Source organism: Dama dama, chromosome 8 (genome assembly GCF_033118175.1).
Source record: "Dama dama isolate Ldn47 chromosome 8, ASM3311817v1, whole genome shotgun sequence".
NCBI classification, from domain to species: Eukaryota; Metazoa; Chordata; class Mammalia; order Artiodactyla; family Cervidae; genus Dama; species Dama dama.
In genome coordinates, this window is record NC_083688.1 from 5,079,759 (window position 1) to 5,106,962 (window position 27,204).

A 27,204-nucleotide genomic window follows, 5' to 3' on the forward strand; every position below is an offset into this window, starting at 1 on the left:
CCCAGTTATCCTTCTTCCCAGAAATCCTTCATTTTGCTTACAGGGGCATCTGGGAAAACAGAATCACAAAAACAAAGCATGAAGAGCAGTCACTCGGTCTCCCTTGGCTCTTTCCCACTCTACTGTCTCATTTACTTACACATTAGTTGGCTTCAAGACTAGGTTTTTGTTTTGTGTGGTGCATGCCTATCACTCTATGTGCCTAGTTTCTTCAGCTCCCCCCACCTTCTCATTTTTTTTTTTTTTTTTTAAATTTGGAGCTAACTGTTCCTTCATTCTTCTGGTTCTAGCAAGAGTTGCTGAGACACAGCTCCCAACCAGAACCCAAAAACAACCTCACAAAATATTTAAAAGAAGAATTGAGAGGACAAAAACAAAACAATCCCTCTTCAGTGGCAGGCCTTATGGGATGCATCGGACTGCGGAAGCTTAGTTGTCCCAACATTAAGAAGGAAATCAACATGCTGATTTGCATGAGAAATAGGTGAAAGAGGTTCCCAATTCCCTCCTTAGCTCTTTAGCCCAAATATTTCCCTGGCCCTTTACCGTTCTGTTGAACCTAGGACCACAGCAGTACAAATGAGTCCTAACCACTGGACCACCAGGGAACTCCCAAATCTCCCAATTCTTAAAAAGAGCTTCCTCTAAGCTTTCCTTTAGGAACAGTTAACAAACACAGGGGGAAACATCTCAGCTCTGGAAAAATGCAAACTTAAAACAGCCATGAAAAATGTTTTCACTTACAGAATTAGCAAAAAAAAAAAAAAATGAATGTTGATGAATCAGGGTAAAGTGAGAGTCACTATCCATCTTGGTTAAACATGAGAAATCTTGAGAAAATATCGCAAAATGTTAAATGACACCAACATTTTGTTTCAATACTTGCAGGCACATGTCCACAGAATGTCTGAGACTGCGGCAATGAAACAAAATGAAGAATTGTAATGGCTACTTTCTTCCTGGGGCTATGGATACAAGAACACGAAGTGGCCGCAGCAGTAGGCAGGCTCCCCAAATGTCTGGGCTGGTACCCCAAGCAACTGTGACATCCCCTGCTGAGATTTTAGACCAGTAAACACTTTGGCAGCAACGTAAATGATGGACTGAAGCTGAACAAAGAAACACAACAATTTTCCTGGTAAGAGATGAAGTCCTAAATCTATTTTTGGTGGCAAAGCAAGCAAGGGAAGAAAGCTGAATTCAAGCATAGCAATGCAAGGCAATCAACAGGACTTGGGAACAGATCAGATGGTGCAAGCAAGAAGGAAAAGGAGACATCTGTAGTGATGTCCAAAACTGTAAAAAAAGGAAACAATTTCTCACAAGTCAAACTGTCTATGGGGGATAGTTAGTGAGTTTGGGATAGACATGTACAAACTGCGACAGTCAAAACGGATAACCAAGGATCTCCTGTTCAGCACAGGGAACTCTGCTCATTATGTGGCAAGCCTAGACGGGAGGGGGTTAGGAGGAGAATGGACACACGGACATGTATGGCTGAACGTATACATGTATAACACACATGAGGCTCCAATGCTCTGGCCACCTGATGCGAAGAGCTGACTCATTTGAAAAGACCCTGATGCTGGGAAAGATTGAGGGCAGGAGGAGAGGGGACGACAGAGGATGAGATGGGTGGATGGCATCACCAACTCAATAGACGTGGGTTTGGGTAAACTCCGGGAGTTGGTGGACAGGGAGGCCTGGCGTGCTGCGGTTCATGGGGTCGCAAAGAGTAGACCTGATTGAGCAACTGACTGATACAGACTGATACATGTATACGTATCCCTTTGCTGTCTACCTGAAACTATTACAGTATTTTTAATTGGCTCTATCTCAATACAAAATAAAAAGTTTAAAAAATAAGTAAAGTTGAGTAAAACTGTAAAGTGGTTAAAAAAAAAAAAAGAAAGAAAGTAGGCTAAGAATCTAAGGGTACAAATGATTTAAGCTCCTTCTACACTCACCACAGGTTAAGAGTAGTAGTTTTGGTTCTGTTTTCACAGATCTCCGACGATCTGTCATTTAGAAGTATACCTTTCAGCATAGTGGACAGAAATCAACAGTCAATGAACACACAGTTGCCGTGCAGTTCAAAGAAAATTTATTATCTGAATGGGAGTGGAGGGTGGAGATCTTACGCTCTGCGTGATCACTTAAAGAGTTAGTATTGCTTTGTTTTTCTCCCTCAACACCTTTTAGTTTCTTGGCTCTCTGGCTTCGTTTCACACCCAGCCCAGGGAGAAATCAATAAAGAATGGCAACAAGCCAACTGTGCTTCTGGGGAAGACCCCTGACCATACTAAAGCTTTGCCGAATGCAGCACCAGATTCTGGAAAGTGATTTGTGTGTGTGTGTGTAGATATACACACACAAGGCAGAGAACAGGTTAGACGAATATTACTGAAATGGTTCCAATAATAACTACTGACTGACTGAACTGTCCTTGAAAATTTCAAATTGTCTCTAACTGTGAATGTCACCACTCTTACCAGAATGGTGGTTGCTTAGGATTAGTTAGGTCCAGGAACTCAACTAGTCCCCTCTAATTAAGAACATTCTTGTCCCTCTATCATTTTATTTCATAATCGTAAACCAGTCCCTCGCCAGATGTCAGCAAGGAAGGAGGAGTTCAGAAGCCTCCCCCTCTTCTGACAGGTGGGCGAGGGAGAGGCTGCAGCCGGCCACTGCCTACCTTCAAGCCCTTTCCAGAACCGGCCACTGCCTACCTTCAAGCCCTTTCCAGAACGGCCACTGCCTACCTTCAAGCCCTTTCCAGAACGGCCACTGCCTACCTTCAAGCCCTTTCCAGAACGGCCACTGCCTACCTTCAAGCCCTTTCCAGAACGGCCACTGCCTACCTTCAAGCCCTTTCCAGAACGGCCACTGCCTACCTTCAAGCCCTTTCCAGAACGGCCACTGCCTACCTTCAAGCCCTTTCCAGAACGGCCACTGCCTACCTTCAAGCCCTTTCCAGAACGGCCACTGCCTACCTTCAAGCCCTTTCCAGAACGGCCACTGCCTACCTTCAAGCCCTTTCCAGAACGGCCACTGCCTACCTTCAAGCCCTTTCCAGAACCGGCCACTGCCTACCTTCAAGCCCTTTCCAGAACCGGCCACTGCCTACCTTCAAGCCCTTTCCAGAACGGCCACTGCCTACCTTCAAGCCCTTTCCAGAACCGGTCACTGCCTACCTTCAAGCCCTTTCCAGAACCGGCCACTGCCTACCTTCAAGCCCTTTCCAGAACCGGCCACTGCCTACCTTCAAGCCCTTTCCAGAACCGGCCACTGCCTACCTTCAAGCCCTTTCCAGAACGGCCACTGCCTACCTTCAAGCCCTTTCCAGAACCGGTCACTGCCTACCTTCAAGCCCTTTCCAGAACGGCCACTGCCTACCTTCAAGCCCTTTCCAGAACCGGTCACTGCCTACCTTCAAGCCCTTTCCAGAACCGGCCACTGCCTACCTTCAAGCCCTTTCCAGAACTCTGGTGGCTGACTCAACATTCCCTGGCTCCTCTTGTCCTATGTGCTAGTCGAAAGACGACAAAACCAACCCCCTGCCATGATTCTGCTCAGAGAAAAAGGTCTCCATTTCCTCATTTATAAAACAAGGGGGATGGGGTTAGGTGAACACTAGAATTTTCTGATCTTTTTAATTTGGATCCCTTTAGAAGCCCATGTTTATAAAAACACCTAAGTACATGAGACAGTAAGACCATTCTGCCCTTTCTGCCTCTAGCCAGAAACAGAAGATGATGAAAACAAGGGCGGAAGTGGTGCTGGGTAAGAGGTAGTGGTTGTGATCAGTCTGGGTGATCTGTGCTCAGCGTGCTGCTGCGGCGACCGTTTCAAGCTGCTATCAATCAATATGACCAGCATCAGTTTTCCACAAGACATGTCACAGTGCAGAGTGAAAGTCAACAATGTCCCTTTGTAACCAAAACCTATCATCTTCTAAAGGAAACTAGACTCTACAGGTTCACACATTCTGTCAAGTTGATATGCTCAGATAAGAATTACAGGACCCGAGGAGATACCAAAATAAAAGACAAAGTCCCAGGCACAAAAGAAGCGCTCACAAGTCATGATGCAACAGCGAGGTGAAAGGACAGCTTCAGAGAAGCAATGCCGCGCTGGCATTAAGCACAGGCCGCTCATCGGGAACCTCACAGGAGGGGACTGCTGCCAAGCTGGGCGTCTCCAAGGGCACACAGGAGCTCACTACACGTGAGAGAAGCAGAGAGCCCTCCAGGCCCAGGAGAGCCTATGGAGAGAGGCTAGAGAGGCAAGACCCACGGAGGCTGACAAGGAAGTCTTCCTGCGGATGCAGTTCACCACAGCTGGAGGCTCTGGGGAGAGCTTCTTGGAAAGCCGTGAGGCTGCAGAGAAGCAGCGGCTAGATCAGATCACAGAAGCCCTCAAACACTATGCATGGCAAGAACTCGGACTTTATTCCGGAAGCAACAAGGAGCCAATACACAATTTTACGAAGAAAAAGAACTGGACTGGAACCTTAGCAAGATCCTCTAAGTGGATACATGTATATGTATGGTTAAGTCCCTTCGCTGTTCACCTGAAACTATCAGAGCATTGTAAATTAGTTACACCACAAAATAAAAAGCTCAACAGGAAAATAAAAAAAGAAAGAAAATAAAAAGACCAAGGCATTACCAGGCATTTGACAAAAAAATAAAAAAGGTTCTCTAATTACGCTTCTCAAGCAAGGTGGCTTATCAGAATCATCTCAAGATTTCACAAGCTTTGCTTTCCCAATCACTGCCATTCTCACAAAGTTCCTCCTATTTTTACTAAGTCTTAAGCTTCTAATTTTTTGTTTTAAACGGGAAATTTTCAAAGTCTAAATCTTGGCTCTTGGCGGGGAGCAGCAATGAAACAGAGAAATAACATGGATGCTGTAACTAAGAGATGAGAAACAAGACCTGACACGTAGGAGAGAGTGGCTGACGTGAGTCCAAGTCAACAGTCCTCGGCACTGCTTATTTTTGTGGCGAGGGGAAAGAAGGAACCGGGTTGGACATATGTGGCTTCATTTAAAATATCTGTTAAAGGAAGGTTGGGAACCACGGATTGCTTTCAGAATATTCACATCTGGAAATTCATTAAGTCTAGCGGCTCAGACGGTAAAGCGTCTGCCTATAATGCGGGACACCCGAGTTCATTCCCTGCGTTGGGAAGATCTCTTGGAGAAGGCAACCCACTCCAGTAGTCTTGCCTGGAAAATGCCATGGACAGAGGAGGCTGGTAGGCTACAGTTCATGGGGTCACAAAGAGTCAGACATGACTGAGCGACTTCACTTTCACATTCACCTAACAACCTGATTTTATTTGAAATTCTGAATTCTGACCAAAAGGATGTAAGAGAAAGTAAACACACAGCAGAGAGGACACACGACGCATCAGGATCCCAGTGAAGCCTCGTTCGTACAGGCAGCCACTGCTCCGAAGCAGGCTTACCAGCCCCGTGGCTGCTCTATTTCACGAGAAAGAGTCCCAAGGTTAGATCATTTGACACCAGAAAGGCTTCTCTTACCCTTCATCTAAACGTTTACAATTTTTCAAGGCTGGTGCTGGCTTTCCAGGTGGCTCTAGTGATAAAGAACCCACCAGCCAATGCAGGAGACGTAAGAGATACAGGTTCAATCCCTGGGTCGGGAAGAGCCCGGGGAGAAGGGCATGGCAACCCACTCCAGAATTCTTGCCTGGGAATCCCATGGACAGAGGAGCCTGGTGGGCCACAATCCACAGGGACGCAAAGAGTCGGACAAGATTAAGCACACACGGAAGACAAGTTTAAAAAACTCCCCAAAGCAAAGTAACTATTAAGACAATATTAGTAAGTCCTCTACTAGAAAAGAAAACAAAAAAAGAATACAGCTCAGTGCCCAAGCAGCCTTTCAAAGGTCACCATAGAGCACCCCACCAGACCCCTAAGGAGAGCCCCTCCTCCTTCCACCAGCACAATTTCAAAGAAAGAAACAAACAGACCAAACTTCATCTACTCACTCCTGCTTGGTTTACTTTCTTTCTTTATTTTTAAGCATTTTATGACATACTTCTCAAACTCAGCCATGGAGTAAACATAGTACATCTTCATCTTCATGGATTATAAATTGTCCAAAAAAAAAAAAATAGAAGATTTTTTTTAATTAAGTCAAGCAGACAAATTATGGAACAGAACACAAATTTAAAAGCCAAAACAAAACAACTCCTAAAAAGAACAGTCAGGAAGGATTAAGTCCTACAAGATACTGAATCAGTATTACCCAGTTTACTGAATCAGTTTACCCAAACTAAAACAATGTAATAAAATAAAAAGTTCAGAAACAGACCCAAATACACTAGGTAACTTAGCATGCAACATAGGTATCCAAATCAGTGGAGTAAAGACATAACCTTTAATAAATTGGGATGGGGCAACCAGGCAGCTACCTGCAAAAAGATACAGTTGGATTCATTTCACAGTATCACTTCAGTACAAATTCCAAGTGGATCAAAGATTTAAACATTAATTAAAACCACAATAACATTAAAAAAAATCAGCAAATTTCTTTTAATCACTGGTATGAAAGAGAATTGAGTCGATAACTCAACGTTTAGAAGTCACAAAAGATCCATTAATGTAATCTCATAAAAACTTTGTGCATGGCAAACCAATCCATAAGTCAAAAGACAATGGTACAGGCACTTCTCTGGTGGCCTGGTGGTTAAGACCCTGCTTCCACTGCAGGAGACACGGGTTCAATCCCTGGTAAGGGAAGCTCCACATGCCACAGCCACAAGAGGAAAAAAAAAACAATGATACAAATAAAAAAGATTTACAACTCATGTCACAGAAATAATCTCTTAATACATAATGAACTCCTACTGGACTTCCCTGGTGATCCAGTGGATAGGAATCCTGCCGATGCAGGGGCCATGGGTTCGATCCCTGGTCCAGGATGATTGCACGTGCCAAGGAGTAACTAATCCCGAGAGCCACAACTGCTGAGCATGTGTGCTCCAGAGTCTGAGCCGTCGCCATCAGAGGCCTGCACCCCCCAACCAGAGAGCAGCCCCCACTTGTCACAACTAGAGAACATCCGCGCACAGCACACTGAGAAGGCTCCGTGCAGGAAAGAATACAGTTAAAAATGTAAGTATTTTAAAGAAGAATTCCTACAAACTGATGAGGACTAATAACCCAAAATAAAAATGGGCAAAGGGCACAAGAGGCTGTTGCAAGAGGCATACAAATGGCCCCTAAGCATAAAAAGTTGTCATACAGGGAACGCAAAATGCAGCTAGACAGACACCTTGAGTGTTAACCTATAGTGCAGTTTGCCAAGTAACCCTCTGCTAGATACCTTCTGGACTGGCAGAACCAATGAAATAAGTTCTGGCCAATGAGTTGTGAACAGAAACATTGAATGTAGGAACTTCCCTGGCATTCCAGTGGTTATTAAGAATCCATCTTGCAATGCAGGGGGCTCTGGTTTGATCCCTGGTCAAGGCACTAAGATCCCTCATGCGTGTGTATGAAATAACACAATGGAATTCTGCAAATGACTAAGAGTGAACATCCTGCTGCTACTCACAATGTGAATGAATCTCACAAGGTGTATGAATCTCACAGTGCTGAGCCAAAGAGGCCAGATACAGAGGAAATACAATGTAAAATTAATTGTATACAAAGTTCAAAACAAGGTAGATAATCTGTGGTGTTTGAAGTTTCACGTTTACTATTTATTTTAACCTTGGCCATGCTGGGTCTTCCTTTCTGTGGAGGCCTTTCTCTAGTTGCGGTATCAGGGCTTCTCACTGCAGCATGTGGGATCTTCCCGGACCAGGGATCAGACCCGTGTCCCCTGCACTGGTAAGCAGATTCTTAACCACTGGACCACCAATACTCCCTGCAGTGCAAGCGCAGGATCTCAACCACTGGACCACTAGATAAGTCCCCCCAGCAACATTTTAATTTTGCTGTTAGACACAAGATATGTATGTTCCCTGTGTGATAATTCACCCGGTGTAAATCTCATGACTTTGTTCGCTTTTCTGTACATAAAATATAAATTTTAGTTGAATAAGAATCACTAGAAAAATCCCGGACTCTTTTTAGGCTGCGTCAGGTCTCTGTGGCACGCAGGGCCGTCTGGCTACCTCGTGGGCACTCTAGTTCCCTGGTCAGGGGTGGAACCTGGGCCCCCTCCATGGGGCGCTCAGTCATAAAACTCTAGACCACCGGGGAAGTCCTTCACAGAGAAATATAAGAAGGATCCTGCCTTATCTGATGTTTAAAAAATACTGGCAAGTAACTGGAACTGTTATCCTAGTCCAGGGATATTCAGTAGAATCAGTGGAAGGGAACAGGGCCAGGAAATAAACCCAAATACGTAGAGTAATTTGTCATATAATAAAAGTGACCTCTTGGGTCCTCTGGTGGTCCACTGGGTAAGACTCAGTGCTTCCACTGAAGGGGCATGAGTTCTACCTCTGGCTGGGGAATCAAGCCAGATGCCCTGTGGCAGGACCACTAAGTAAATAAATAAAGATGGCCTCTCAACTAGCGGTGGTAAAGACTAGATTATTCAGTAAATGGTTTAAGAAAATTGAGTGCCCATTTGGTAAAAAGCAAAAATAAAGATGGATCCGTGCCTCATTTTCTGAATCAAAAGGGAAAAAACCCCACAAAGTTAAAAAAAAAACAAAAAAACTGCGTCATCTGGTAGTTAAGAGTATGCCTTGCAGTGCAGAAGACACGGGTTTGATCCCAGTTAGGGAAGTAAGATCCCATGTGCAGCAGAGCAACTAAGCTACACGCCACAACTACTGAGTCAAGCACTCTGGAGATCCAAAGCCACAACCGCAGAGTCCATCAGCTACCACGATAAGGTCCTCAAAACACAATGCTTTACGATCCTGAGAGCCACAGCTAAGATCTGAGGCACCTTTTTTTTAACTGGGAGGACTTGCCTGGTGGTCCAGTGGCTAAGAATCCATCTGCTAATGCAGGGGGCAGGGGCTTGACCCCTGGCCCAGGAAGATCCCACATGCCATGGGGCAACTCAACCCATGTGCCACAAGCCAGAAGTACTTAAGCCTGCAAGCCCTAGAGTTCCACAAGAAGCCACAGCAAGGAGAAGTCCCACACTGCAAAAAGAGGAGCCCCCACTAACCACCAACTACAGAAAAGCCCATATAGCAACAAAGACCCAGTACAGCAAAGATAAATTAATAAAAACTTAAAACTTTCTAGTTGTAGTGCTAGCCATAACTGGAAAAAAAAAAAAAAACCGATCCAGGACTCTAAAAGGACATTGCTGAGGTCCATCTTCAATTGGAGGATGAGGAAATTAAAAGCTTTAGAAGAGGTTCTGGAGACCTGCAGTGGCAACTAGAGAAAACCCTTACAGCAAGAGAGATCCAGCACAGCCAAAGATAAATGCGTCAGTTAAAACTTATAGAAAACAAGAGAACTGGCTAAATTATAACACATCTCTCTCTACACAGTGAAATAGCACACTGCTATGAAAGACAATAAGGCAGATCTATACGGACCAATAAATACAGAAAAAGACAACCCATCAAATAAAAACAACTTGCAAAAGTATATTATGTGACACCTGTCTCGTTTTTTTTGAAAGTAACAATTATGTTGTTTATATCTTTCTTATCTCTAAAATAAATGGCAAATGAAGGAACTTTAACCTCTGTTGGCTTTATTTCAGAGCCACCCTCGACCACAGCAGATGCCAGGAAAAAAAAAATTTTTTTGAATAAAGAATGACTACTCTGCATGGCATATAATATTTGTTGAATTTAACAGATACACAGAAAGAAAATTTAAAAATTCAAACAACAGCTGAGCCTGAGATTAAGGAGAGGTTTCTCACTTTCATTCAAACCTTGGTTATACTAAGCAATCCTGCAAGTGTTAGTGCAGAACAGCAGAAAGACACGTAATGAACAAAACCCCACAAAGACACAGGTTTCACAGAACACAAAATCCTTACTAAACAAGGAACATGCATTACATTGGAAATTTTTAAAGTTGGGTTAGGCAGTGAAAGTACATCATGCAATGAGAATATAACTGACACAGTGCAGGGCCCTGTTGGGCTCCTGGGGACAAGGTCTTTCTGCGCCCCCCATTTCTTTGACTCCAGGAAACAGCCTTCCTTCCATCTCCTTGACCTTCCCTGAGTTGTGAAGGGCAGATTGGAGCAGTCGTTAATTAGGGAATGGCAACCCACTCCAGTATCCTTGCCTGTGAAATCTGCAGTCCATGGGATGCAAAGAGTCGGGCACTGAGTGACTAACACTTACTAATTAGGGAAGGGCGGGGCTGTGAGAGAAATAGTCAAGAGCAGCCTTGGGGCAAGGTCCTTCAAGAGCAGCCTTGGGGCAAGGTCCTATGTATCAAAGGATACACACAACAATACCTTCAAGTTACCTTGCAGAGCCCGAAAGCCCCTCCAGGGGGGAGAAGCTACCAAGTAACTTTGATATACTGCCCACAAGGCTTCCCAGGTGGAGCAGTGGTAAACAATTCACCTGCCAACACTGGAGAGAAAAAGACGAGAGGATTCCATCCTTGGGTGGGGGAGATCCCCTTGGAGTAGGAAATGGCAACCCACTCCAGTATTCTTGCCTGGAAAATTCCATGGACAGAGGAGACTGGTGGGCTACAGTCCATGGGGTCACAGAGTCAGACACAACTAAGCAGGCATGCATGCTGCCCACAAGCATGCAGACCCCAGATCATATGGACCTAAAGAGTGACTCCTCCTTACCTCACCAATAACCCCTCAGAAGACTGTCCACAAGGTGAGCACACCCTTTTTTAATAATTACTATAAAACTTCTCACTATCTTCCCCAAGAATTGGACTATAAAGACTTGACAGTATGAGTTTAATTATGTGAGAGTCAGACTATAAACAAAGTTGAGCACCAAAGAATTGATGCTTTTGAACTGTGGTGTTGGAGAAGACTCTTGAGAGTCCCTCGGACTGCAAGGAGATCCAACCAGTCAATCCTAAAGGAGATCAGTCCTGAATATTCACTGGAAGGACTGATGCTGAAGCTGAAACTCCAATACTTTGGCCACCTGATGCGAAGAGCTGACTCACTGGAAAAGACCCTGATTCTGGAAGAGATTGAAGGCAGAAGGAGAAGGGGACGACAGAGGACGAGATCCTTAAGACACAATGCTTTAAGATCCCGAGAGCCACAACCAAGATCCAGCATCACTGACTCGATGGGCCTGAGTTTGAGCAAGCTCTGGGAGTTGGTGATGGGACAGGGAAGCCTGGTGCGCTGCAGTTCATGAGGTCACAAAGATTCGGATGCGACTGAACTGGCCTGATCTTCCCCAAGTTGGGACACGAGGTTCTGAGGGCATTAGCCTGCTGTGGCCCCCTTTGCCTGGCAAAATAATAAAGCGATTCTTTTCTACTTCACCCAAAACTGCCTCCGAAATTCAATTTGGCACTGGTGTACAGAGAGCTGAGCTTTCAGCAACAAAACAACTGATCATCTTGGGTCAGTAACTGATAAAACTGTATGGGATTGTGGGATGTCATTATACCATCTCTCTCTCTCTCTTTTTTTCCCCACATCACATGGCATAGGGATCTTAGTTCTCTGACCAGGGATTGAATCCACGCCCTCTACAGAGCAAAAATGGAGTCTTAACCACTGGAACACCAGGGAAATCCTACTTCAGTGTATGTTTAAATTTGCCATAATTAAATTTGCCCTGACCTCTTCTGAGGATCAGGGACAGGTTAGCAAGGCAAACGTGGTAAAGTGAGAGAGGAAGTGCACCAACAGAGAAAGGGTATCACTGGAACATCAAAGAGGAAAGGCTCAGTAGAAGCCTGAGCATTGGATCCAACAGTCCTCATGAAGGGGTTTAGCCTGGAGCCAGGGGAAGTCACTTCAGTGTCTGTAAACTGGCCTAACAAGGAATCCCTGGCCGTTAGTGGTTTGGACTCAGGGCTTTCAGTGCAGGGACCCAGGTTCCATCCCTGCCGGATGTGGGAACTAAGATCCCACTAGCCATGAAGCACAGACAAATAAGGGGCGTAACACTGACTTTCTTGAATGCATTACATCTCTGAAATGTTTTGGTTTCTCTGATGAAAACAAAACAGACGTTACACTCCTATATACAACTATGAAGTGTAAGTTCCAATTTTAAAAATTCAAATCAAGATCTCAATTGTCACCAAAAGAAATTAACATGACACCATATTCCACCTATCAGATGAAAAAGTATGACTAACATATTGTGTTGATTATGGAAACAACACATTCTTACACACTGGTAGTAGAAATGTAAAGTGAAACCAACACTCTAATGGGAAATCTAGCAAAATGGGTCAAAATGAAAACTGCATATCCCTTACCAAACAATTTTACTGCACGGAACCTGAAAGTGAAAGCGTTAAGTCACTCAGTCCTCTCTGACTCTTTGAGACCCCTGTAGCCCGCCAGGCTCCTCTGTCCATGCAATTCTCCAGGCAAGAATACTGGAGTGGGTTGCCATTTCCTACTCCAAGGGATCTTCATGACCCAGGGATCGGACCCAGGTTTCCTGCACTGCAGGCAGATTCACTGTCTGAGCCACAGGGGAAACCACGGGAAAGGGACTTACCTGACTACAATCCTCACTGGTTTTAAAAAGATTTGCAGAATTCTTTGTACATAAGATTTAGTATAGATTGCTTTCATGCTGTGATTGTACTAAGTAGTTTCAGAAAGTAAACAGTTCTGAGTCATCTTGTCTTTGCCTGTGGCTACACACTTCTTCAGCTCTGGCATCTCATTAAAAATTTTTCTGTAAAGTACTTAGAAGATACTGATAATATCTTACAATTAATTATTTAATCTCATCTTAAGAGTCAGAAGAAATGCTTAAACAAAAGGGTAAGAGAAATCTTTCTGATTTTTAAATAAAAACTGCTTGGACTTCAGATCAGGCTGGTTTCAAAAGTACTAGTGACCAAAACAAAAGATAAATAAAACTACTGTGTTGCTATTGTCGTGTAGGAGCTAAGTCGTGTCCGACTGTTTGTGACCCCATGGACTGTAGCCCACCAGGCTCCTCTGTCCATGCAATTCTCCAGGCAAGAATACTGGAGTGGGTTGCCACTTCCTTCTCCAGTGGCCCTTCCCGACCCAAGGACTGAACCCACCTCCTCCCTGGCAGGCCGATTCTTTAGCACTGAGCCACCAGGGAGCTCCAGAATTAATGGTTCATTAAAGCAAAAGCTTTTTTGTTGCAAAGGGTACTAATTACAAAAGGAAATAGAGAACCTACAGAAAGAGAAAATATTTGCAAATACGTGGGACTTATATTGAAAATATATGAAGAACTCTAACTCAAAAGTAAAGACAATCTAATTTTAAAACTGGGCAAGGGATGTGAAAAGAACTCTCCAAAGATCTACAAATGGTCGACAAGCACATGAAAAGATGTTCAACCTTATTAGTCATCAGGAAAATGCAAATTAAAACCATTAATGAGATACCAATTCACATCCACTAGGATGGCTATAAGAAAAAAAGAAACAAATGTGAGGATGCGAAGAAATTGAAACTGTTGTACATTATATGCAAACTACTGCAGCTGCTTTGGAAAACAATTAGTTCCTCAAAATGTTAAACATCGTTATTAAATGACCCAGCAATTCCACTCCTAGGTAAATACTCAAAGGAACAAAAAACAGGTGTTCCAACAAAAACTTGTACACAAATATTCATACCAAAGTTATTCACAACAGCCAAAAAGTGGAAACAACCAAAATACCCATCAATTTAACTATATTGTGAGGTGTCAGTTGCCTTGATTCTGGTAATCACTCCATAATATCTATCAAATTATCACGTTGTACACTTTGTTTTTTAAATATTGATTTGGCTGCACCTTGTCTTAGTTGAGGCACATGGGATCTTTAGTCGGGGCATGTGGGATCTAGTTCCCCACCAGGAATCAAACCTGGACTCCCTGCATTGGAAGCATGGAATCTTAGCTACTAGACCACCAGGAAAGTCCCTCATGTTGTACACTTTAAATATGTACAACTGTATCTGTCAATTATCCCTCAATGAAGTTGCGGGAAACTCTTTCAAATCCATCAACTGATGAATAGACAAAATGCGTTATATCCAACAGTGGAATACTATTCAACCACAAAAAGGAATAAAGTACTGACACGTGTTATAACATGGATGACCTTTGAAAACATTATGCTAAGTGAACGCCAGACAAAAAAAGGCCACGCATTTTATGATTCCACTTACTATAAAATATCCATGGGGAGGGAGGTGGGAAGGGGGATCAGGATGGGGAACACATGTAAATCCATGGCTGATTCTGTACGGCAAAAACCACTACAATACTGTAAAGTAATTAGCCTCCAACTAATAAAAACAAATGAAAAAATAAAAAAATAAAATATCCAGAATAAAGAAATCTATAGAGACAAAAAGATGAGTGCTTGCCAGGGGATGGAGGAAGGGAAAATGGGATGTGACTACTAATGGATATGGAGTTTCCTTTTAGGGTGATAGAAGAAGTCTGGAAGGAGACCATGGTGATGTTTGTACAATACTGTAAGGAAACTTAATGCAGTGGAATTGTATACTTTAAAAACGGTAAATTTCACTGTGCATTTTACATAACTTTTACAATTTTTTGAAATGAAATTAAAAACCGACATATGCTACCACATGGATGGATTCTTGAAAACATTATGCTGTCAAAGAAGTCACTAAAGTTAACACACTGTATGATTCCATTTACATGAAAAGTTCGGAAAAGGCCAATTTAGAGGCAGAAAGTAGATCAGCGATTACTTGCATACTTGCGGTGGGGGAGATGGTTTACAAGCGCCAAACTAATAGATACAGGGCTTTTTTCTGGGGGGGGGGGGGGAGGTCAGATTGAGTTGCCCTCGGAACAACTTTGTGAATATACAAACAAAAAAACCACTGGATTGTACACTTTAAATGAGTGACGTTATTTAAGAAAAAAACCGCTTGAATATAAACCTTGCTACTGTTGCAGCTTAAAACTCACCTCTGTGACATTCCCCTTATAGTGATCTCAGCCAATTTCTACTCTTTTCTATCAGAACTATTTTAGTGAAAGAATTTCTATTTTTTGGTTACCCTGGAAACTAGGTGGAGAAACTGACTGAAACGTATCTATTATACAGGCTATGTCATTCCAGTACTGCCTGTCGCCCTCCTCGTGAGCCAGACGCCCAGAACTTGGAATTATTCGTTTGCCTTATGGAAGCTCCCTAACTCGTTTCACTTCCCACACTAGTCTTTAAAGCTTCAGATCTGATACCTTGACTTCCATTCCTCCGGGGTCCTGCCTCGAAATGTAACTCCAGAAAGTCTTTACTGAATACTTGCTAAAAGGCTACTGAGCATGCCCGTCTTGGCTAAGTCAATTCGACAACACTCCGGAACACAAACTATAGTTCCCGCGTTAAAACGTGGAAAAAACAGCTAAGAATTCGATCTAAAAGGAAAGGCAAAAAAAAGGTTCGAAGCCTAAGCAGAAGTGAAGGAGAACACCAGCACAGCTCACACTGTGTACTTGGCAAAACGGTACTGGGTCAGAGACGACCCCTCCCCCCCGGGGGGGCTGCGGAGAGCTAAAAAAAAATACTAAATTAGTGAGAGAGGGGATGTCAACTGGTGATGAAGGGTACCGATGACGCAGACTAACTATATATGTTTTCCTAAAGCCGCCCTACCCCAAAAATATGACCCAGCCTTCAGCGCCGACACTAATAACAATGATGAAATGCACTACCAAGTTCCCAGTTTTCTAAAACCAAACGCCGGGCCGCGGCCAGGATGGAACGACCACCAACGTCTGCGAAGCTCTTCAGTTCCTGCTTTCAACCATCCCCACCGCCATCTTCGAGGTAAGAACTCAGAACCTTTTCTGAAGGGCTTCCAGCATCATCACCTCCGTGCACAGCCCTGCAAGGCTGTGCCTTTCCCGGGTCGCCCAGAAGGCGGAGAGGAGGAAGCCCTCCACCGCGTTCTCTCCAAGCCTGAGAGAGGCACGCAATGGGCCGCCGTCTTCCTTCCCCACCCCAACCGGAGCCCCCACCCCCGCCCCCACCACTGCCCCACGGTCTGGTTTTCCAAGGTCCGGCGCGAGGAGGGGCGCGAGGGCCTTTGCGCGGGCCTCACCTGCACACGCCGCGGATGCAGGGCTCCAGCCAGATGCGGTAGGCGGTCTCGATGTGCTCCTGCGACACCTCCTCGGGCCGCACCGTCTCCGCCCAGCGCCAGGCCGCCTTCTCCAGCTGCAGCCGCGGTGCCATGGCCTTGGCCCGGGGAGTGCCTCCTGAGCCCGGCCACCGCTGCCGCCGCCGTCGCCTCCACCGCCGCCCAAATGGGTCCCGCCACCTGCCAGCAATGAGGACCAGGCGGTGCCTCAGCCAGCTGGCCAGTCAATCACCTGTGCGCGCCTCAGCCGCCGAGCCTGCCCGCCCGCGCCCGACCCGCACGACCAGCCGCAAAGCGCCGCCGCCGCCGCCGCCGACACCCGACGCCCCCAGCGTCCGCAGACGTTGAGGGTGTACTCCCCGCCGCGGCGTGCGCATGCGCGCGCTCCCAGAAGCCTTTGCGCCGCCCGCGCCCCTCTCGCGCCCCTCTGTCACCCTTCTCTTTCTCGCCTGACGGGCGGAGAAAGGGGAAGCCGCTATTCGAGGCTCTCTCTGGGCACGTCCTCACCGGAGCCACGGGGGAAGCGACGTCTCAGCCCCTCTCCAGGACAACGTCCTGCACACCACTAATCTCACAAGCCGGCGCCTGGAGGCTTGAAGGCTGCCTGTTCTTGCCTCTCTGGTACTTCGCCTTTAACCGTGAGGGAGTTAGGCGAGAGGCCACTCAAGGCACACCACAGGTCCGGTGGATTATGGGGTGGGACCTGAAACTTGGGTCACCAAAGAAAACCAGGGTCAGCTCTCTGGAAGATTTAAAAACTTGATCTTGGACCGGTTTCTGACTCCCTTTTCCCGAGCCCTCCTGACGTCATGGCACGTTCTGGCCTGCTCCTCAGCGAGAACTGGACTACGTGTCCCGGCATACATTGCGTGCTGCCCCTCCCTTGGGTGCGAGGCATGCTGGGATTCGTAGTCTTGGGAGGAATGGGTTTCCTGTGCCTTGAACTGTGCTGGAGTGCACGCGGGGCCCTGGGCGACGGGGGGCGGGGTTTCTCTGCCCTGGAAGGTCTTCCTCGCAGGTGGCCAACCCTCCTCACTGTTGTTATCTCCATATGCTGATTTTGCCCTTCTTTAGGAACATTCCTCTTTATTCCTTTTTAAACCTTCCCATTATTCCATCTCTGCCTCTGGATATAAAGAGGAACCTTACCAGAGTGTTTTGCAAACTGTACAGGATGCTGCCTGAGGAAGGATTTTGAGGACTTTACATTTGAGTAAGAACCCTGGGGCAGGCTAAGCGCTAATTTCTGACTCAATAGCTAGCCAGGTGGGTAACCTTGAACTGGATGCTTTTTTAAATTTTTTTGCCACACTTTGCTGCTGCTGGGATTTTGGTTTCCCCACCAAGGATCCACCCTGTAGAGTGAGCGTGCTGAGTCCTAACCTGGTGGTGGTGGTGGTTGTTCAGTAGCTCAGTCCTGTCAACTCCGCGACCCCATGGACTGCAGCACGCCAGGCCTCCCTGTCCATCACCAGCTCCAGGACTTTACTCAAACTCATGTTCGTTGAGTCGGTGATGCCATCCAACCATCTCTTCTTCTGTCATCCCCTTCTCCTGCCTTCATTCTTTACCAGCATCAGGGTCTTTCCAGTGAGTCGACTCTTCCCATCAGGTGGCCAAAGTACTGGAGTTTAGTTTCAGCATCAGTCCTTCCAATGAATTGACTGGTTGGATCTCCTTGTGGTCCAAGGGACTCTCAATGGTCTTTTCCAACACCACGGTTCAAAAGCATCAATTCCTAAGTGCTCAACCTTCTTTATGGTCCAGCTGTCACATCTATACATGACTACTGGAAAAATCAGACCTTTGACTGTACGGCCCTTTGTCAGCAAACTAATGTCTCTGCTTTTTAATATGCTGCCCAGATTGGTCATAGCTTTTCTCCCAAGGATCAAGCATCTTTTAATTTCATGGCTGCAGCTACCATCTGCAGTGATTTTGAAGCCCCCCAATATAAAGTCTGTCACTTTGTATCCCCATCTATTTGCCATGAAGTGATGGGACCAGATGCCATGATCTTCATTTTTTGAATGTTGAGTTTTAAGCCAGCTTTTTCAGTCTCCTCTTTCAGTTTCATCAAGAAAGTACTTATGCTTTCTGCCATAAGGATGGTATCATCTGCATATCTGAGGTTATTGATAGTTCTACCAGCAATCTTTGTCGGGAGAGTGTAATTTCCTTGGTTCTGTCTTACTGAAACAAAGATTTGAAACAGGAGACCAATGTTACAGCACAGTTACAGCTCAAAGTTTTATTTGGCGAACAAAGGATAGTACCCTGTGGAGGTATCAGGGTGGGCCGACCCCAAAAGAGAGGCCTCAACCATCTTGGCTACCTTTTTTAATACATTTTTGTCTTCCCCACCTCCCCAACCCCACCACCTAGCTTCCCCTATGCAAATTAGGGCTAGCCAGGAAGGGAGCATGTTTGTTTCACCTGAGGTTCTCACTCCAGTCCATGGATATTTCCTTTGTTCCCTTTTTGTGGGCTTCTCCCTTTCTTTGTCCTTTAGCACTTTACCCTGTGCTTCATCCAGCCCGGCATGTCACATGATGTACTCTGCATGAGGTACTTCATACTTAACGACAGAAAGCGAAGAAGAACTAAAGAGCCTCTTGATGAAAGTGAAAGAAGAGAGCGGAAAAATCGGCTTAAAACTCAACATTCAGAAAACTAAGATTATGGCATCTGGTCCCATCACTTCCTGGAAAACAGATGGGGAAATGGTGGAAACTGTAACAGACTTTATTTTTTTGGGCTCCAAAATCACTGCAGATGGTGACTGCAGCCATGAAATTAAATGACGCTTGGTCCTTGGGAGAAAAGCTATAACAAACCTAGATAGCATATTAAAAAGCAGAGACATTACTTTGCCAACAAAGTTCCATCTAGTCAAAGCTTTGGTTTTTCCAGTAGTCATGTATGGATGTGAGAGTTGGACTGTAAAGAAAGCTGAGCGCCAAAGAATTGATGCTTTGGAACTGTGGTGTTGGAGAAGACTCTCCCTTGGACAGCAAGGAGATCTAACCAGTCCATCCTAAAGGAAATCAGTCCTGAATATTCATTGGAAGGACTGATGTTGAAGCTGAAACTGCAATACTTGGGCCACCAGATGCAAAGAATTGACTCATTGGAAAAGACCCTGAAGCTGGGAAAGATTGAAGGCGGGAGTAGAAGGGGACGACAGAGGATGAGATGGTTGGATGGCATCAACCAACTGTATGGACATGAGTTTGAGTAAGCTCCGGGAGTTGGTGATGGACAGGGAAGCCTGGCATGCTGCACTCCATGGTGTCGCAAAGAGTCGGACACGACTGAGCAGCTGAACTGAACTCAACTGAGCTCTACATAAAAGTTAAATAAGCAGGGTGACGATATACAGCCTTGAGGTACTCCTTTCCCAATTTGTACCAGTCCGTTGTTCCATGTCTAGTTCTAACTATTGCTTCTTAACCTGCATACAGGTTTTTCAGGAGGCAAGTAATGTGCTCTGGTATTCCCATCTCTTTAAGAAATTTCCCAGTTTGTTGTGATCCACACAGTCAAAGGCTTTAGTGTAGTCAGTGAAGCAGAAGTAGATGTTTTTCCAAATTCTCTTGCTTTTCCTATGATCCAGCAGATGTCAGCAATTTGATCGATGGCTCCTCTGCCTTTTCTAAATCCAGCTTGAACCTCTGGAAATTCTCAGTTCACATACTCTTGAAGCCTATCTTGGAGAATTTTGAGCATTACTTTGCTAGCATGTGAAATGTAGTTTGAACATTCTTTGGCATTGCCTTTTTTTGGGATTAGAATGAAAACAGACTTTTTCCAGTCCTGTGGCCACTGCTGAGTTTGCCAAATTTACTGGTATATTGAGTGCAGCACTTTCACAGCATCATCTTTTAGGATTTGAAATAGCTCAACTGGAATTCCATCACTTCCACTAGCTTTGTTCTTAGCGATGCTTCCTAAGGCCCACTTGACTTCACATTCCAGGATATCTGACTCTAGGTGAGTTATATGATATCACACTCTAGGTGTGATAATCACACCATCATGGTTATCTGGGTCATGATCTTTTTTGTATAGTTCTTCTCTGTATTCTTGCCACTTCTTAATATCTTCTGCTTCTGTTAGGTCCATACCATTCCTGTCCTTTATTGAGCCCATCTTTGCATGAAATGTTCCCTTGGTATCTCTAAATTTCTTGAAGAGATCTATAGTCTTTCCCATTCTGTTGTTTTCCTCTATTTCTTTGCATTGATTACCTAGGAAGACTTTCTTATGTCTCCTTGCTATTCTTTGGAACTCTGCATTCAGATGGGTATAGCTTTCATTTTCTACTTTGCTTTTCACTTGTCTTCTTTTCTTAGCTATTTGTAAGGCTTCCTCAGACAACCATTTTGCCCTTTTGCATTTCTTTTTCTTGGGGATGGTTTTGTTCACCGCCTCCTGTACAGTGTCAGGAACCTCTGTCCATAGTTCTTCAGGCACTCTATCTATCTGATCTAATCCCTTCAACCTGTTTGTTGCTTCCACTTTATAATTGTAAGGGATTTCATTTAGGTCATACCTGAATGGCTTAGTGGTTTTCCCTACTTTCTTCAATTTAAGTCTGAATTTTGCAATATGGAGTTCATGATCTGAGCCAAAGTCGGCTCACAGTCTTGTTTTTGCTGACTGTATAGAGCTTTTCCATCTTTGGCTGCAAAGAATATGATTGATCTGATTTCAGTATTGACCATCTGGTGATGTCCATGTGTAGAGTCTCTTGTGTTGTTGGAAGAGGGTGTTTGCTATGACCAGTGTGTTCTCTTGGCAAAACTCTGTTAGCCTTTGCCCTGCTTCATTTTATACTCCAAGACCAAACTTGCCTGTTACTCCAGGTATCTCTTGACTTCCTATTTTTGCTTTCCAGTCCCCTATGATGAAAAGGACAGCCTTTATTTTTGGTGTTAGTTCTAGAAGGTCTTGTAGGTTTTCTTTGAACTGTTCAACTTCATCTTCTTTGGCGTTATTGGTTGGGGCAAAGACTTGAATTACTGTGATATTGAATGGTTTGCCTTGGAAGCGAGCAGAGATCATTCTGTTGTTTTTGAAATTGCACCCAAGTATTGCTTTTTGGACTCTCTTGTTGACTGTGAGGGCTACTCTATTTCTTCTAAGGGATTCTTGCTCACAGTAGTAGATATAACGGTCATCTGAATTAAATTCACCCGTTCTGGTCTATTTTAGTTCACTGATTCCTAAAATGTCGACGTTCACTATTGTCATCTCCTATTTAATCTCTTCCAATTTACCTTGATTCATGGACCTAACATTCCATTTTCTTATGCAATATTTTTTTTTACAGCATCGGAGTTTACTTTCACCACCAGACACCTCCACAGCTGGGCGTTGTTTCCACTTTGGCTCAGGCTCTTCATTCCTCTGGAGCTATTTCTCCGCTCTTCTCCTGTAGCGTATTGGGCACCTACTGACTTGGGGAGTTCATCTTTCAGTGTCATATCTTTTTGCCTTTTCATACTGTTCATGAGGTTCTTAAGGTAAGAATGGCCCATTGGACTGCCAAGGAATTCTCCAGACTGGATCCTTAATGTGTGCAGTTCTTTATAGACAAATGTTCACTGAAGGAATGATGAAATAAGGAATGATGCACTTGGGCGTGGGTGAGGGAAGAACAGTAGAAACTCAAAGTAAGGTCCCCTTCCTTGGAAGGTTTGGAGTACTTGGGCAACATCTTCCCAGGAGGGATAACTCCTAAACCTACTCTTCATAGATGAATAGAACTTAGCCAGGTTAGAGGAAATGTACCATTCTAGACAAAGGGAACTACAAGGCAGACAAGGACAGAAGAGAGAAACATCTTGGTATGAGGCCACAACTCTGAGCAGGGGAGGTGAGCCTTTGAGAGACTAACCATGACCTTGCCTTTATCTGAGGGACTCATTGAAGTATTTAAAGCTGGTGTGTGATATAAGGGGGATTTGCATTTTTTGTAACTTCCTCAGTCTAAGTCAAGGACAGAGGCTGAGAAACTACTTGTAAAACTATAGAAGTAAAGAAGCCAGGGATAGTGAATGAATGGGGCAGGGTAATGTGCATGGAATGAGGAGATAATGAATGGGGCAGGGTAATGTGCATGGAATGAGGAGATAAACTTGAAAGATAATTTAGGACAGGAATCGCTCAACATGGTGGGTTGGTCTAAACAAAGCCTGTTGAGCTTTCTGTTATTTGACCTTCAGGGCTAAGTCATGGCCCTTTCCTAGGTGCTCACAGCTCCCCGTGTCATTGCCTCACTTAGCACATGATGAAACTGTGAAGACTGTTCACTATGCTGTCACTGCTATATGCCAGTTTTCTAATTGGGTAAACAAATAAGAGTTTCTACCAAGTGAGATTAAAAAGTACAGAAAAAGAAAGTTTAGAAGGGAGATGATTTCTGTTTTTAATACATTATATTTTAAGTGCATCAGGGACATCCAGGTAGAGATAGCAGACAGGAGTCTGAATCTTATAGGACGTACTGCCCCTGTACTACTGAACTGGGTTTTTCAGTTTCCACTGGATGAGTCTCATCAGGATTCAAATATGCTGCAATTTCTCCCAGGTTTAACAAACCCTCCTCTTGACTTCACATCCCCTGCCAGTTACCATCCCACTTCTTTGCTCTTCTTTATAGCAAAACTTCTGGAAACAGTGGTATAGAGTCTTCTCCAGTTCCATAATTCCCCATCGTCCTTAAATCTATTCTAAATCAGGCTCTTCCCCTCCAAACCAATCACATTAAAGTCATCAAAGTCCTCCACATTGTGAAATTCAGTGGTTAGCTCACACTCTATTTTACTTGACCTGTCTGCAGCATTTGACCTAGTTTTTCACTCTGTTCTCTTGGAATTTTTCTTTTTGGCTGCACTGGGTCTTTGTTACTGCGCGGGCTGCCTAGTGGCTACGAACAGAGGCTACTCTCTGATTGCAGTGTGTGGGCTTCTTATTGCAATGGCATCTCTTTCTGCAGAAGCACAGGCCCCGGGCACTCAGGCTTTGATACTGGCAGCACATGGGCCCAGCAGTTGAGGCACGTGGGCTCTAGAGCACAGGCTTAGTAGGGGTGGTGCACGGGCCTGGTTGCCCTGCCAGCTGTGGGGTCTTCCCGGACCAGGGATCAAACCCATGTGCCCTGCATTGGCAGGCGGATTCTTAACCACTGGACGACCAGAGAAGCCCTAACACTTTCTTAACTTGCAGTGTTCCTGAACACCAGTTCACGCGCCTGATGCACAGTGAGTGCAAACAAACTGAAATGTTGGCATTTGGAGCAGAGAACAGTTTATTGCAGGGCCAAGTGAGGAGACCTATGGCTCTTGTTCAAAAAACCTGAACTCCCTTATGGTTTGGGGAAATGTTTTATAGGTAAAATTTGGGGTGAGAGTTGCAGAGTGTGTGACTTTCTTTTGATTATTTGGTGGTGAGATAAGAGGGTGCCAGGAATCTCCTGCTCAGCTTGAAGTTATCATCCCCCACCCAAGTAGGGGCCTTAGTTCCAGCAGAAGAACTCAAGATATTGTTATGTATATCCCTTGAGGAGGAACCAGGACCCTGCTCAAGGCTGCACTATGGTTTCCTGACTGTACCTCCCCTGTTTCTGTACTCCCTGCCCTCCGTGATTAGTAACTCTTTGAACCAGCCATGAAATTAAAAGATGCATGCTCCTTGGAAGAAAAGTTATGACCAACCTAGACAGCATATTAAATAGCAGAGACATTACTTTGCCAACACAGGTCCTAGTCAAAGCTTTGGTTTTTCCAGTAGTCATGTATGGATGTGAGCGTTGGACTATAAAGAAAGCTGAGCGCAGAAAAATTGATGCTTTTGAACTGTGGTGTTGGAGAAGACTCTTGAGAGTCCCTTGGACTGCAAGGAGATCCAACCAGTCCATCCTAAAGGAGATCAGTCCTGGGTGTTCACTGGAAGGACTGATGTTGAAGCTGAAACTGCAATACTTTGGCCACCTGATGGAGAGCTGACTCATTTGAAAAGACCCTGATGCTGGGAAGGATTGAAGGTGGGAGGAGAAGGGGACAACAGAGGAGGAGATGGTTGGATGGCATCACTGACTCAATGGACCTGGGTTTGAGTAAACTCCAGGAGTTGGTGATGGACAGGAAGGCCTGGCATGCTGCAGTCCATGGGGTTGCAAAGAGTCAGATATGACCAAGCAACTGAACGGAAATGAACTATACTGAACCTGCCCTTTGGAACACAGGGAAAGGTCATGGAGGCTGAATGAAGCCTGTTTTCTACCAACAGGAAATGAGAGACAGAGAAAGGATTTATACCAGAGAGTTCCACAGGGCCCTCAGTTTCAGTAGGACACCACACTCTCCTGGTTTTTCCGTCACTCTCTGGCCATTCTTTTTCAGGGGCCTTTGCTGATTCTTTCTTGTCTCTCTAACCTGTAATCCTGAGTGGCCTAGGGTTGTGCTTGAACCTCTTCTCAAACTACAGTTACTCCCTGGGTGATCTGATCTCATGGCCTTAAATACCAGCTGTTGCTGTTCAGCCGCTCAGTCGTGTCTGACTCTTTGTGACTTCGTGGACTGCAGCACGGCAGGCCTCCTTGTCCATCACCAACTCTGGAGTTTACTCAAACTCATGTCCATCGACGGTGATGCCATCCAACCATCTCATCCTCTGTCTCCCCTTCTCCTGCCCTCAGTCTTTCCCAGCATCAGGGTCTTTTCTAGCGAGTTGGCTCTTCACATCAGGTGGCCAAAGTATTGGAGCTTCAGCATCAGTCTTTCCAATGAATATACAGAGTTGATTTCCTTTAGGATTGACTGGTTTGATCTCCTTACTGTCCAAGGGACTCTCAAAAGTCTTCTCCAGCACCACAAATCAAAGGCATCAATTCTTTGGTGCTCAGCCTTCTTTATGGTCCAACTCTCACATCCATATATGACTACTGGTCAAAAACATAACTTTACTATATAGACCTTTGTCAGCAAAGTGATATCTCTGCTTATCACTTCTTTAATTTACTGCCCCAAGCCCAAACTGTTTACTTATTTATTATTTTTTATTGTTAGCTGTACTGGGGCTTCCTCACTGTGCGTGGGCCTTTTTCTAGTTGCTTTGAGGGGGCTTCTTGTGGTGGCTTCTCTTCTTTCAGAGCACTGGCTCTAGGGTTTGTGGACTCAGTAATTGTGGTGTATTGACTTAGTTGCCCTGTGGTATGTTAAATCTTCCCAGACCGGGAGCAAACCTGTGTCCCCTGCGTTGCAAGGCAAATTGTTTACCACTAGGCCACCAAGGAAGTTCCCAAACTCTGTTTAGATTCTTCACTAATTGGACATCCAAATCCTTAGTTTCTTCATCCTGTCAGTTTCTTACAAATGTACTATTTCTTTGTCTAAAAACTAAAACCTGCCTGCTTTGGCCATTTCTTAGGTCCCATTTTAACTCCCATGTGCATAAGTTAAAATTTGTTTCTTTTTCTTTTTTTAAACTGTCTTGTCTCAATTTTATTAGTAGTCCAGCCACAAGAACTCAAGATGGGGTTGGGGGGGGGCGGATTTTCCCCTCCCCAACACCTCTTTATAGCCTGATCTTGGCTTAGCATGGAAACCAGATGAACATTCCTCCATTCAAAAACCTCCAAAAACTTACCACTTCATTCAGTGTCAATGACAAAGGGCCTCCCGCCCCACATTGCCCAGAGCTCCTTTCCGACCGCTGTCCCTTCCTTGCAGCTTTGTTCTGACAACACTCTCTCCCAGTTCCAGAACTACACGAGCGGACTCCTGCCTCTTCTATCTGGAGCTTTCTTCCTCTGCAGAGCCACGGGGCTTCTCTTTCACATGATGTTTTACAAACGGGGAGGACCCTAGGAAGAAGGTCCAGAAGAACAATTGTTAGATATGAGGAGAATCAGAGGAACTGAATACCTCAAAAGCTTAGGGAAGAAAGTTTCAAGAAGATGGGAATGGTCAGCTATGTTAAATTCCTCTTAATTTTCCTTCTAATTTCTTGGCTCCCTTCATAATAAAATTATTTTTTTAATAAAATTATTAAAATAATTATCTAGCCCAACACTGTCAAATATAAATATGAGCCACATACATAGTTTTTAATTTCCTAGTAGCCACATCTAAAAAAGTAAAAAGAAACAAGTGAAATTAATTTTAATAATATATTTAACCCAATACAGCCAATATGTTTACATTTCCACATGAAGTCAGTCGTTTAAAAACTTTAATGTGATATTTTTTTCACACTACATTTTGGATATCTGGTATGCATTTTACACTTCTCATCTCATTTGAAACTTGCCACATTTACGTTCTCAAAAGCCACATGTGGTGAGTGGCTGCCACAGCAGACAGCGCAGATCTATATTCTCTCGACTTCATCTCCTGCTGTAAAGCAGAAAGGGTAGGGGTTCCCAGAGAAAGAACCAGCGTGGCTTCCTTGATATAAGAGAAGCCATTTTAGGCTAAGCCATTTTGTGATCCAAGCCTGACCACAATGCTTGCCCTTGAATGGGTCTCAGTAATTAATAATCGTAAGGAAAGTGAGGGAATGCAGGAGCACAGGAAAAGCAGTCAAGAAAGATCAATAGTTTAGCATGAAGTGCAGTCCTAGTTCTTCCTCAAGGGATGTATATAATCGGGTTTTGCCAGAACTGAGGCCCCCACCCAGGTGGAGGATAGTAGCTACATGCTGAGATCCCAGAACCTAAGGAATGATGATGCTGACCTTTGCTGGCCCTCATGACTTGGATCAACTGAAGTTGGATTCTGTCAACCTGTGACCCAGTTCTATGCTGAATTCTCTGCTCAAGCCCCTTCATTAATATGCATGTACCCTTAGCTGAGAAAGAGAAGTGAAAGACAAAGGAGAAAAGGAAAGATATACCCATCTGAATGCAGATTTCCAAAGAACAGCAAGGAGA

General features: G+C 44.7%; 1 protein-coding gene across 6 annotated transcripts in view; it reads right to left on the reverse strand.

The window, feature by feature from the left end:
* The window catches only part of USP48 (ubiquitin specific peptidase 48), a 72,409-nt gene extending 55,839 nt beyond the window's left edge, over positions 1–16,570 (reverse strand). For 3 of the 6 annotated variants that reach the window (XM_061148115.1, XM_061148113.1, XM_061148114.1), the window contains exon 1: positions 16,227–16,564. In XM_061148115.1, the coding sequence (XP_061004098.1) occupies positions 16,227–16,360 (134 nt within the window). In that variant the 5' untranslated portion in view covers positions 16,361–16,564. Of the gene's footprint in view, positions 1–16,226 lie in introns of all 6 variants that reach the window. The other 3 variants (XM_061148116.1, XM_061148112.1, XR_009693786.1) reach the window with 2 other exon arrangements.
* Positions 16,571–27,204: the final 10,634 nt, after the last annotated feature.